Source organism: Quercus lobata, chromosome 8, assembly GCF_001633185.2.
Source record: "Quercus lobata isolate SW786 chromosome 8, ValleyOak3.0 Primary Assembly, whole genome shotgun sequence".
NCBI lineage: Eukaryota > Viridiplantae > Streptophyta > Magnoliopsida > Fagales > Fagaceae > Quercus > Quercus lobata.
The window spans coordinates 39,580,473-39,594,098 of NC_044911.1; the positions used below are offsets into that span (position 1 = coordinate 39,580,473).

The window sequence follows — 13,626 nt, forward strand, 5'->3', positions numbered from 1 at the left end:
CATTTCAGAAATTTGTAGCAAAAAAGCATTGTTTCGGAACTTATTAGGGAAATACCACCTTTTATGGTACTCAAGTTCCTAGAAGTTTTGCCATCGTGGCACTGCTGAGGTGGAAATTAGGCAATTAAAAAAAATTATGTAGTACTCGAGCATGGTAAACTCGAGTACCATGCAACACAATACTCGAGTATACCAAGCTTGAGTACCATTTTATAATAAAATGCTGTTTTTTTTTTTTTTTTTTTCCTACGGTACTCGAGCTCACCAAGCTTGAGTACCTTGTAAACTCTTTTTTTTTTTTTTTGGGGATTATCGACAAATAAACATAAATATAAACATAAAAATATGTAGCTTTTTTACATTTTTATTTATTTAAATAGAAGCATTGTAAAATATAGAGATTTTAATTTCAAAATAAGAATTTAATTTCTACATTAAGTAAAACTGTTCACTGTTTTCTCATAAAAATTGTTCACTGTTTTCTGCATAAACTATTTCTAGCATTTTGCATAAAATTATTTTTTGTTTAACATTATTTAAAAAATTGTTCACTCTCTTTTCTGCGTAAATTATTTTATATTCACTATTTAAAAAATTGTTCACTGTTTTCTCATAAAACACCTAGTGAAATCGTGTTTTCTAAATCGAAACGCCAAATCTGAATGCTTTTACATGTTTGAATTTCACAATAATCGAATCTATTTTTTTGCATTGATAAAATCTGTTTCTACATTAGTAAAATTTGCACTCTGCCCATCATGTTCATTGTATGTTCGAATCTGCTTACTGCATTCATAAAATCTGTTTTTTGCATTAAGTAAAACTGTTCACTGTTTTCTCATAAAAATCTTTCACTATTTTCTGTATAAACTATTTCTGTATTCTACATAAAATTATTTATTGTTCAACATTTTTTAAAAAATTGTTCACTCTCTTTTTTGCGTAAATTATTTTTTATTCACTATTTAAAAAATTGTTCTCTGTTTTCTCATAAAACACCTAGTGAAATCTTGTTTTCTAATTTTAAAAGCCAAATCTGAATGCTTTTTCATGTTTAAATTTCAAAATGAACGAATTTGTTTTTCTACATTGATAAAATCTATTTCTACATTAATAAAATTTGCTCTCTGCACATCATGTTTATTGTATATTCGAATCTGCTTACTGTGTTCATAAAATTTGTTTTTTTGCATTAAGTAAAACTGTTCACTGTTTTCTCATAAAAATTGTTCATTGTTTTCTGCATAAACTATTTCTAGCATTTTGCATAAAATTATTTTCTGTTCAGCATTATTTACAAAATTGTTCACTCTCTTTTCTGCATAAATTTTTTTTGTTCACTATTTAAAAAATTGTTCCCTGTTTTCTCATAAAATACCTAGTGAAATCATGTTTTCTAATTTTAAAAGCCAAATCTAAATGCTTTTTCATGTTTAAATTTCACAATAATCAAATTTATTTTTCTGCATTGATAAAATCTATTTCTACATTAATAAAATTTGCTCTCTGCACATCATGTTTACTGTATAGTCGAATCTGCTTACTGCATTCATAAAATCTGTTTTTTGCATTAAGTAAAATTGTTCACTGTTTTCTCTTAAAAATTGTTCACTATTTTCTGCATAAACTATTTCTAGCATTCTGCATAAAATTATTTTTTGTTCAGCATTATTTAAAAAATTGTTCACTCTCTTTTCTGCGTAAATTATTTTCTGTTCACTATTTAAAAAATTGTTCCCTGTTTTCTCATAAAACACCTAATGAAATCATGTTTTCTAAATTTAAATGCCAAATCTGAATGCTTTTTCATGTTTAAATTTCACAATAATTGAATTTGTTTTTCTGCATTGATAAAATCTACTTTTAGCCATATAGTGTACCTTTCTAGAGCATCAAGTAGCTGAATGATTGTGTCCGTCTATTTGCCTACCTTCAAGCTTTGTAAGTAACAAATCTACTTTTATAGGGATGCATACACCTCCCATTGTAGTCTTTTAAAGCTGGCCAGCTTGCAGATTGTGCTGCCACTTCTTTCATACTCATGGCCTGGGTACCTAATCATTAGTATTGCACAACTGCATTGTACAAACACTAGGAATTGCACATTCTTAATTACATTATTATGCCATTCTCATAATTTTTTTAAAGTATTTTTCATGTGTATTATTTTCATACTAAGCTACATTGTATTTCTACAAAATTTAATGCAACACAAGTGCTAAATGTCTCTTTTAGATTTCTACTGCCTATTGCTTCCATGCTTTAGAAACCTAAAGATTTTCTAGCTGATTGCTGAATGGGGAACAATACACAATATCTGGTCCAATTAGAATCCACTCACATAGGCTTAATTTATGCAGTAATCTTCCAATCAAAAGTACGAGTTGACATTAGAACGTAACCATTAGTAGAGGAAAGTCAATTAAATTTGAAACAAGAGGTATAGAAAAAGTCATGTTTCTTTAGCAATTTTATGAAACAAAGTCTAACAAGATACATAGCTACGGTTAACACTGAATTAAATAAACTGTCTATTACACGTGGAACAAGAACTTGGAGACAATGTCACTTTGCAAGAAATAGAAGTGGTATCAACTAAAAACATAACAAAAGTGAAATGTCCTATGATATTTAAAAGATTTTTGTTTTTCATAAAAATAAAAAAGATATTTGTTTTGTGATGCGTTTGGATGGCTATCAAACTATCTATCATTTTGCCATTTTGGAAGGAATGTAATAGAAGGATTTGTTCAAAATTTAAATTGAAAGAAATGAATCAAATGATACCCTTAAAGTGTGAATGATTATTATAATATAACATGCATAATTTTGTATATTTGTCCTTATATATAATATCTGTAATTAAGATTATCAATAAAAACCTTTCTAATTTTTTTTTTATAACTCCTTATTTATTAATGAAGGAGATGATTTTAACTCTAGCAATTAAATCTTTTATAATACTTGCATATTATTGTTACTTGCATATGCGTAAGTTGTAACTAAAAAAAAACAATAAGCAAAAATGTGGGGTGCAAGAGAGATTCTATGGCAAGACTATTGGTGAATGTATATAAGTTTTAAAATTTTGATAGGGAGGTGGGTTATGGAATAGTAACGGAGTGAAACACAAGTGGGTTAAGTGTCAAAATGAAATCATGGGTGGGTAAGTTAAATTTGAGACAAATCATAGGTGGGTAAAGTGTAATTCCCAAAAAAAAAAAAAAAAAAATTGAGTGGGTTCAAAGGACTAAAAAAAAATCTCTATATTTTACAATGTTTCTATTTAAATAAATAAAAATGTAAAAAAGCTACTTATTTTTATGTTTATGTTTATTTGTTGATAATCCCAAAAAAAAAAAGTTACCAGGTACTCGAGCTTGGTGTACTCGAGTACTGTAGAAATAAAATAAACAACATTTTATGTTTGTGTTTATGTCGATAATCCCCCAAAAAAAAAAAAAAAGTTTACAAGGTACTCGAGCTTGGTGAACTCGAGTACCGTAGAAATAAAGAAGAAACAACATTGTATTATAAAATGGTACTCGAACCTGGTATACTCCAGTATTGTGTTGCATGGTACTCGAGTTTACCAAGCTCGAGTACCATATAATTTTTTTTAATTGCCTAATTTCCACCTCAGTAGTGCCACGATGGCAAAACTTCTAGGAACTCGAGTTTCTTAAACTCAAGTACCATAAAAAGTGGTATTTTCCTAATAAGTTCTGAAACAGTGCTTTTTTGCTACAAATTTCTGAAAATTGTGGTATTTGGCCATTTTCACCTGATCTTTTAGTTTGATATGTCTGTACTCTCTAAGAGTGGGATGTATGTTGTTGTGGATCACTGCTGTCAGATCATGTTGTTGTTCTCGTTGTGGTTTTGGTGGTTGTCATGGCTAAGGTGAGTCGTCAGTGTGCATTTGGGTAGCAATGGTAGCATTGGCTACTAGTATTGGTTTTAGGTTTAGTTGCCATTGTGTTGTTACTGTGAGTTTAATAGAATATTTTAAAGGGATGAATGGTAAAATAAAAAATGTGATGTAGGGTATGTGTTTAAAGTGAAAATGTAAAATAAATAAAATATTTTTTGGTGATGCCAAAATGCATGTATTTTCGGATGTGAATAATGCTAAAAAATAAATAATGTGGCTTTTTAATTTGGTGATGCAAAATGCCTCTTTTTTTTCTTTTTTTATTGCGTTTTCATATGTGAATGCTCTTATACAAAGAATCATGACGTATATAAATGATGTATATAAATAAATACAACTTTAAAAATTTGAGGCCTCTTTTTCCTTCTCTCTCTCTTACTTTTGTAGAAAGAAATGATGAGGGTCTAACTCTAAAGACTCTAGGAGTGTATGGGAAAAGCGTTTTTGCTTTTTGTCTTTAATTGTTTTTTGCAAATATTATATCTATTTAGGAATTGTTTATCTATAGTAATTTATCTGCCTATAAAAAGATATTTTTGGGTAAATTTTTATATAAAATATGTTTTAAAAAGCTAAAAAATAAAATTTTATTATTTACACCAAAAAAAAAAAAAAAAAAAAAACCTAAGGCAAAAAGCAAAAAAATAATACTTTTTAAAAAAATTCTCAAATGTGCTAAGAATGCGTTGGTTTTGTTTTTTTTTTTTTGGAGAAAGAGCTAAGATTGCGTTTGGTAATGCTTTTTGGTTTTTGCTTTTTGTCTCAACGTTTTTGAGAATAAACTAAGTTTTAACTTTTTTTTTTTAAATGAGTTAGCTTTTAATTTGTTAGGACACATTTAGGATAAAATCTACCAACAATTATATATTTTGATATGTACAAATAAACTACTAGAAATTACGAAATACTCAAACGGACAGTAAACTCTATAACGTGATTTCAAAGAAGCCTTGTGCCAATCTGGCAATTACCGTGCTGTTCATGATATGTGATAAGCAGGAAGAGAATTCATCAATTTAAATAGACATTGTTTCTAAATGCTAAAAAATAATGACATTTGGTAAAAAGAACATTGAAATTTATATAACACATTAAATTTCCAAACAAAGAATTTGTAAAATTTCAACCCCTATTTCCATTATACTGGCAAACAACAATCTGGTCTTATACCATCCCCGATCCCTCACCAAGGCTCTAAATTCTAAACCATCCCAACAAAGCTGCCTAAAACCACACTCACTCCAATACTAATACCCAAAGCCAACCCAACTGAACCAGTAAAACCTGGTGCACTTGATTTAGCTGGAGCTGGAGCTGGAGCTGGAGCCGGAGGTTCCATATCCGATGGGCTCACGCCTGCAGGCTGAGGTGACTCTCCTTTCGGGCTCTTGGCTACTGGAGGCTGCGTTGTAGGAGGTGATGCCGGGGTTTCAGCAGTCGGGGATGGCGACACCGGTGGCTTGGGCACCGGAGCAGTAGAAGGCGGAGGAGCGTGGCGAGTTTTGTTTCGCACGGCCAAGACAATTACGATGAGCTTCTGTCCCTTTTTGCAGTTATCACCAGTGCCACTGATGAAGTAAAATGGACCTGAACGATCGAACTTGAAGACTGACTCTCCGTCTGTCAAGGACTGTTTGGGACTTGTGGTGTTGCATGAATTGTACTGGTCCTTTGTTACCACCAACACTGAATCTGATCCTTTCTTGTATTTGAAAACTGCACCAATTAATATGAAGAAACATTTAATATACCCAGAACTCAAACAACTTAAAAATCATCGTCAGAAACAAACAAAAAACGTTGATTGTGTGTATCATAAATTGAGAGAGAGAGAGAGAGAGAGAGAGAGAGAGAGAGAGGCTTATATCTTACGGAGAGTATCATTGACTTGAAATCTATTTCTTCCAGCCCAGTGATTGTAATTCTCAGAAGGGTTTGATCCCCAACCATCTTTTCCACCAACCAAGAATTTGTGAGCATGGGATGAGCTAAGAGACCCCATAACTAATACCCCAAATAGAAAGCCAAGAAATGAGAGAGACCCCATTGCACAAACAAGAGTAGTAGAAGTAGTAGTACTCCAAAGTGTATGTCAGACACCTATGTTTGCTAGGAAGTCTTAGATAGAGAGAGTGATGAGAAATGTGAGCCTGGCCAGTGAGGAATATATAGAGGGATTGGTGAGAAAATGACCGTTGTAGAGCATGCAAAATTCACAGCGGTGGTGAAAAATATTATGGCAATCTTTGCTGGCATTTGGGTACGTGTAATAAATTTTGGTAGGCGTTTCATTTCAGCTAATGACAGTGAGGGACTGAAGGGTTTTTTTTCACACGTCGCGCCATGTGAGAGACTTAACGGTCATGAAAGGCTTTGGAATTTGAGGTTTTGTTCTGCTAATTTTGTTTTATGCGACAGAATAAGATAAGGGTTTAAGGCTGTGATTGTGGTATTTCATGAGCTTTATAGGTTGGAAATCTTTCATTGGCCACCGACCAAAATGAAAAATTAAATTAATTGCTTTCTATAAGATTCCGGTTGCTACTTGCAGTACTCTCAAACTGGAAAAAAAAAAAAGGTATATTTTCCTTTTACGAAAAATAAGTTCATTTTCATTTTTATTTTTCATTATTTTATGGTTGCAGAAATCGTTCAAATTAAATAGAACATGTAATTTTTTTCTTTTGGTTGCTTAATAACGGCTAAAATAACTTTAATTATTACATTAAATTCCGTCGTCTGTGGATGCTGAATTGAATATGAAATTAATGTGGTGACATGTATCAATTGTAATTATTTGGTAGATGATAATTTAATTTGACCTTAAAAATTTATTATTAGGTGGTTTGGGGTGAGACTTATGACTATTACCTCGGATGAATTAGAGAGTCCAAAAAATAATTTGTACTTTTTTGTTATTTCTGGAACGAGGATAAGAGTACAATTTAGTGATTTACAAATGATTTTAGCCAAGTAGTAGGTTGTTTAAATTTGGTTTGCTAATAGCACTAACACTTTTTTTGAGCCATTATTAATTAATTCAAAAATTGCTTAATTTTCCACGCATAAAACATCAAGTTTAGGGTATTGATTTTTTCACACTCGTTAGTTTACTTCTTATATATCACCTATTTCACATTTTAAATGTGAACATCAACAAAAATTTTATACATTACGCATTAAATTATGGTGGTTATGTGTACATAGTGTTCAACAATGAATTTGAAATACTATTTTTGTTTTATATTTTTTGTTTAAGAAGACTTAAATTCATTTTTTTTAGATACATAGATAGTGCAAGAGGGTGTGATATAGTTCAAATTAGAGACATAGTACACTAAAAAGAATATCATTACCTATAAGCAGGGACGAAGCCATTCTTTGACTTAGGGGGGCCATGCACCCCCCACCCCCCAAAAATTTGGAAAAAAATCAAGGAGTATATATATATATATATATATTACAGATTTGAGCAATTTTGCCCAAAACAATTACACTTTGCCCAAAACAATTACACTTGCCCCCCTAAGCAAAATCTTTTAAACAAAAAGAAAAAGCCCACTAAAATTTACAGATCTAAAATCACAAGAAAAACAAATGGGTAAACCCCAAAAATTAGGCCTATAACAAAATCACCAAAATGGAAAGGCTAAAGAAAATTGAGTACAATCAGACAATTTACCAAAAACATTAGCCCAGTCCTTAAAAAAATTGAAATAAACCCAATCTGACATCAAATCATTCCATCAAATTGCCCTAAAATTTAAATAAATAAATAAATAAAAAACCCTAACCCAGAGAGAGACACTAGTACTGAGACGTGAGGCCAAGGGAATGAAGACTGAGACCAAAAATGCAGTAGCATGGCATGGCACGTTGGTAGCAAATCTACTTCTGAAAGAGACCATGAAAGCACCAGCACGGTATTTCCCTCTCTCATCTTAGCTGAGCAGAGGCAGAACCTCTTTTCTCTCAGTCTCTCTCTCTCTAACTCTCTTCTCTCTTTTTCTTTTTCTTTTTTGAAAACAAACTAAACCTTTCATTCATAACAGCTAGAGCTGAAGGTTGTGCTCTGTTCTGTAGCTTGTGCTCTGTTTTACTCTCTTCTCTCTTTTTCAATGGAAGATGGAGAACTCTCTTAATTTTTTTCTGTTTTGTTACTAAATGAAGAATCACCGTCAATACTTTAACTCTTTTACTGTTTGGAGTTTGACCCATTGGGTGTTTTTTATTTTTATATTTTTTTTATGAACTACCCATATGCTGAATGGGTGATTTTGTTTTTTTATAACATATGCCCGTATGAATAAAGGAGCAACAATATCAATGAATAAAGGAGCAACAAATAATTAATGGTGGTGCTTGACTTTTAGTGTTTTTTTTTTTTTTTTTTAGTTGAGATGATTTGAAATTTTAATGGTTTGTTGTTAATATTTAATAAAGTTTGTTGATTGTAGTGTTATGCTACGTGTCTAGTGTTGTTATGTGCCTTTTTTTAATTTAAACTTCGCCTCCCCCAACTTAAACTTCTAGCTCCATCCCTACCTATAAGTTATCTTGAACCTGAAATTAAATAATCAAACTTTTTTTTTTTGGAGAAACAAACGCACACACAAGGAAGAGGAAAAGAGATTCTAACACAAAGGCACACCACAACTTCACTCAAAATCTCAAACTTAAATAATAAGAATAAGTAAAAATCTCAAACAATAAAGACAACTACTTTTTTTTTATAGATACAATAAAATTTCAACTTATGTCATCCACTTTATGATTATTATTTTTTATTATCATCATACCAATATACCATCAGTTTTAGTGTAGAATGAGATTTAAACTCTAGATCTCTTATTCGAACAAGAGACTTCTCTAGTTGAATTAACTAGAGCCCATAATAAAGATAAGATTTTACTTATATTTAATAGGAATTATCAATATTATATAAATCCATAAATGTCCTCACTCTAAAACTAACACTAGTTGCTTCTAATAAACAATATCATTATTGATGCTCATTTTAGCAAAAAAAACCCAATAGTAGGAAGAAGGCCAACAATATGGGCAGAAAAGAGTTAGTAAATTAAGAGAAAAACCATTAAGCCCGAATGGCAGGAATAATGGATCATATGCCTAGAAAATAATAAATGAGCCTCAAAGGAAGCAAGCTGGCTTAAAGGAGCCCAGAGAAAGAAGTAGTAAACCCATGGACAGTATGAAAGCAAAAATGGGCCAACGTAGACCCAAAGTGATGAAGTAAGTGAGTAAAGGGTTTATGGAAAGCCCATGAACCCCAAAGGTAAAAGATATGATAATTGGGCCAGGGAAGCCCAAAAGAGTTAGCAAAAATCCATGGGAATGCAGAATTGGAATGGGCCAAGAATGCCCAAGGAAAGAAAATGGGTTGAGGATGCCTAAGGAGAAAGAAATGGGCCAAGGAAGCCCGTAAGTAATGGAATGGGTCAAGAAGACCCGAATGAATATAAGCCCAATGACAATATTGGGTCACTGTAATTAAGTAAAAGAAAAGCATACAGGAGGCCCAAAAGAGGCCCAGCAAGCACAAATCAAATAACACCACAGTAGAAATAACAGAGTGGCATGGCAAGAATGCAAGCAAGTTTACAGAAGGAGAAAATGGTGGATTAAGTAGAGAAAAACCCACAATCAAGCAAGGCCGGCCCTTGAAGGAAGCAAGCCATAAAGAATGAAGGATCAAAAAACCAGTTCACGCCACAATAGGTCAAGAATGAGCAATAGAACACACAAACGAGCCTCTAGGTCGTGGCAAACGCATAAGTAACAGACAAACTTTCGACACACACGGAAATGGAGTATGCACAAGGTTCAAACACCACCAACCTGTACCCAGCCAATACAGGAATGGTGGGCCATGAGCCAGAGGTAAAAGAGGGTGTGGTATGGCAGTGGAGAGAAGGGGGAGCCTATTCTGGGGTTCCCGTTCAAACTCTTTTGGGGGAAATATCTTGCTGGAATGACATACCACCCAAAAGAGGGAAAGATGAGTTGGAATCACTAGATGCATGCCATGAGGGATAATGAGAGAGAATGTCCACCTTGTTCTGGATGGAAATGCCACGGTAAACAAGCAAACAAAATAGGATTCTTTGTCTAGTAATGGGACGTGGCACGGCCTGCACAAATAAGTGGTGGTGGCAGTTGACAAACCAATGGATGGTCTGGAAGGACACCCACACCCAGACAAAAGTGGTTAAAGGGTGAAATGGTAAAAAACCAATCATGGTAGGCGGTATATAAGGAGCCTCCACTGTGCACAGGAGGATTATCATCACAACAACAATCATAACGAGAAAGTCACAACATTACAACAATCACATCACAACAACATCGGGAAAACAACATCACACAAGCAACAATTAAAAAAGAAAAGAGTGGGAAAAAGCAGAGTAACGAAATAGGGAGAAAGAAAAACAAAGAGTGGGTAAGAGTGTGATGGCAGACATGCACCAATAGGCTAATCCCTTCTCTCTCTCTAAAAGTCTACCTTCTATTAAGGATTAAGGATTTCTTGGAGCATAAGTCATTTAGGCCCAATTTCTCAAAATGGGTAATTTCTACAGCAGGACCTTCTTGTGAGGTTATCCACATTGAGGAAGTAGTTCCCTCTTTGGTCTTGGTTCCGTAATGCAACTAAGCACGGCAGACTAACCATTTCTCCTTTGATTTTATTGATTAAGTTTCAGTGTTATTTCTCTTTTATCCTTGCCATTTTATTCATAGTGTGTTTCTATTGTTGTGCTATTCTTTTATTTTTTTTTATCATATTTGGAATTCTTTGCTTGTTTTGACTAACAGTAAGCACTTATCCTTTATTGTGCTATATTATATTTTTCTACCGTAACTCTTTTGTAACAGTTTCATCTGCCATAGGCATATGACCAAAGTTTCAACAAATGGGTTTTAGTTTGCACACAAGCCAATTCAAGGTGAGTTGTAATTGGACCAGTCCTGACTCTCCTACCCAGAACCTTTGGGCCGTAGTGTGACAGGAGGCAGCTCAAGCCACAATCTCAAAAAAGGCCCACCACAATCATAAATTAAATGTACTCTTAAATTCTTGTGCTATGATACATCATAGATAATTTTTCTGAAGAATGAGAGCTCCTCCCTCCCAAGGGCCTTGTCTTGAATATTAATTTATAGAATTCCTCCGAAGAAATTTAGAGCAGTTACTATTTTAGTTTTGTTCTTAAGTTATGGAACTCTTCTCGCACCATTTTCAATAAACCTATCACATAATTTACATGCACCATTTTTTTTAACCATATTATAATTTCTATATTCTTTAGCCCACTCGTTGTTCTCACAATTATTCAGCAGCCATATCTCAAAGTATGTAGCTGATGAAAGATCAGCAATAGCCAAACATCCTCACAGTTCAAGTAAGTAAAAGAATCTGTAAACTTTGACGTGGAAATTGGGATGAATGGCTCATTAATCTTAGTGCCAAATGATATATTAGGGCAAAAATTATACTTTTCCAACAAAATATTTCACCCTAATTATACTTAATCCCCTTATCTATCAAAATACATTATTAACCCTCAAAGTTATAATTTTATTTCAAACTTCAATGTCTCCCCTTTTGTTTATTTTGGTGTTTCTTGTAGCATTTTAATATTAATTAAATATTGAATTTAATATTTTAATGCATAATAAGTTGGCAAATTTAATGTAAAGATAAGTGAGTTAATGTGGTAGATGAGGAGTTAATGTAATATCAAATTTGGAATTCCACATTAATAAGGAAAGAGACTCTTTATTTATTTATATGAGTGATGATTTATTGGGCTTAAATGCAATGAAGTAGAAATTGGGTCAGACACACTTGCATGAAGGTGAATGAATGAAAAACTAGAATACGACACATTTGGGATATGAAAATTAATTAATTATTAATTATATAATATATTTAATATCTTTTGACATATTTTGCTATAAAAAAAAAGAATATCTTTTGACATAACTTATATTTATTTTACGAGTATAAGGCTAACCAAATAAATTACCAAATACTATAGAAGAAAATATATATAACAAATGCTATAGATATTTTTTTTAGAAGAAGAAAGATAAAATATATACATAAATATATATATATATATATATATATATATATATATACACTACAGATTAAATGCATTGTTTCTATTTTTTAATTAAAAATAAAAAATTGCATTGTCCATGTTAAAAAAAAACTTAATAAAAAAAGGATATTGAATGCTTTCCTTGAAAAATAAAATAAAGTATGGTTAAGACATGGTCAAGTGGCCAGATGGATAGGTGGGGGATAAGACTAAGGTTTGAAAAGTTACTTTCTAACTTATAACTCATTAAAATCACGTGGGGGTGGCGGACAAAACGAAAAGGCTATAACCAACTCAAGGTGGTATGTATTGGGTACTTTTGTAAACCTATAACTTGTTGATATAAAATTATTGTGGATATAGTATTATTTTATTTTTGTTGAACCTAAATTCTTGAAGATCTTCAAGTTAAAATATTCAAAAACTTTTTGTAAGGTAGACAAAATGGGTTATAGTTGCAAGTCTAGGTGTTCATACTTGCATCTTGCATGTAGCACTGCCACTAAATCTAATGTACTTAACATTAAAAGACCAATTTACCCTTCCAGAAAAAATACAAAACTAAATTGTTTTTTAATACCAAATTATGTTGTTGTTAACTATGGGAGAACTTTCGTCTCGGCTCTCAATCAAGTATTGTTCGCTTTGGGATGGATAATGATCGACCTACGTCCCACCCTTCCTTAGGCCAAAGGCTTATAAGGCAAAGGTGGGAGGCATCTCTCCTCGATGTGGGATTGAGCAAATTCGTGCGGGTGGGACGTAGGTCGATCCTTGCCCATCCCAAAGCAAACAATACATGATTGGGGGTTGAGACGAAAGTCCTCCCACAGTTAACAACAACATAGATGGTAAGGGATTAAGTGTAACCTACTTTTGAAGTTGAGGGGTTGATCTTGTGTTTCCATAGTTTAGGGTTGAAGTGTAATTAGGGTGATAGTTTGACGAAAAGTGTAATTCCACCCTTTTAAAAAAAATTAAAAAAAAAAAAAATTATTAGGTTAAGCGATGTGTGGTGCAAAACCAAAGAAGAAGCCAAATCTTACTCACAAAGTCTTTTACCTCAAGGAGGATTAACCAATTAACTACCCAAGAGCTTAAAATATGTGGAGCTTTGATTATTAAATTGTCCAAATTAATTTCTCATGTACGAATGATTTCACTAATTGTTTATTACTTCCAAGATAATGATAGAATTGACAGCAGGGTGTAAAGTGTAACATAGGTTATAATTTAGGCTGTTAACCATGCATTCTAAAAGTTTATGATGCAATTTGTAATTTGGAATATAATTTAGGGTAGTAAAGTGTATTTTCCTCCAAAATTTTAAAATGCATAGAAACATAAAGCTAAACCAAACTAACCCTTAATAGATTTAGGGTTAAAACTGCTATAAAACTTCCATTCTTTATAATGGATTTATTTTGCTTGTAGGGTTCATGGTTAAGTTGTTAGAGAATTTTTCTTGATTCGGGTTTTCTTTCCATCACCGTATTGCATTATTGCTTATGTTATTTTCTTCTACTTTGATTATTGTGATATGGTGTGTATGTTTTGACATAGCGT

General features: G+C 32.5%; 1 protein-coding gene across 1 annotated transcript; it reads right to left on the bottom strand.

The window, feature by feature from the left end:
- Positions 1 to 4,952: 4,952 nt before the first annotated feature.
- LOC115957939 (early nodulin-like protein 2) lies at positions 4,953 to 6,111 on the bottom strand. Its single transcript, XM_031076290.1, has 2 exons — positions 5,807 to 6,111; positions 4,953 to 5,650 (listed from the first exon to the last, which is right to left on the bottom strand). Exons 1-2 carry the CDS (start codon positions 5,979 to 5,981, stop codon positions 5,136 to 5,138), a joined length of 690 nt encoding a protein of 229 aa, XP_030932150.1. The 5' UTR covers positions 5,982 to 6,111; the 3' UTR covers positions 4,953 to 5,135.
- Positions 6,112 to 13,626: the final 7,515 nt, after the last annotated feature.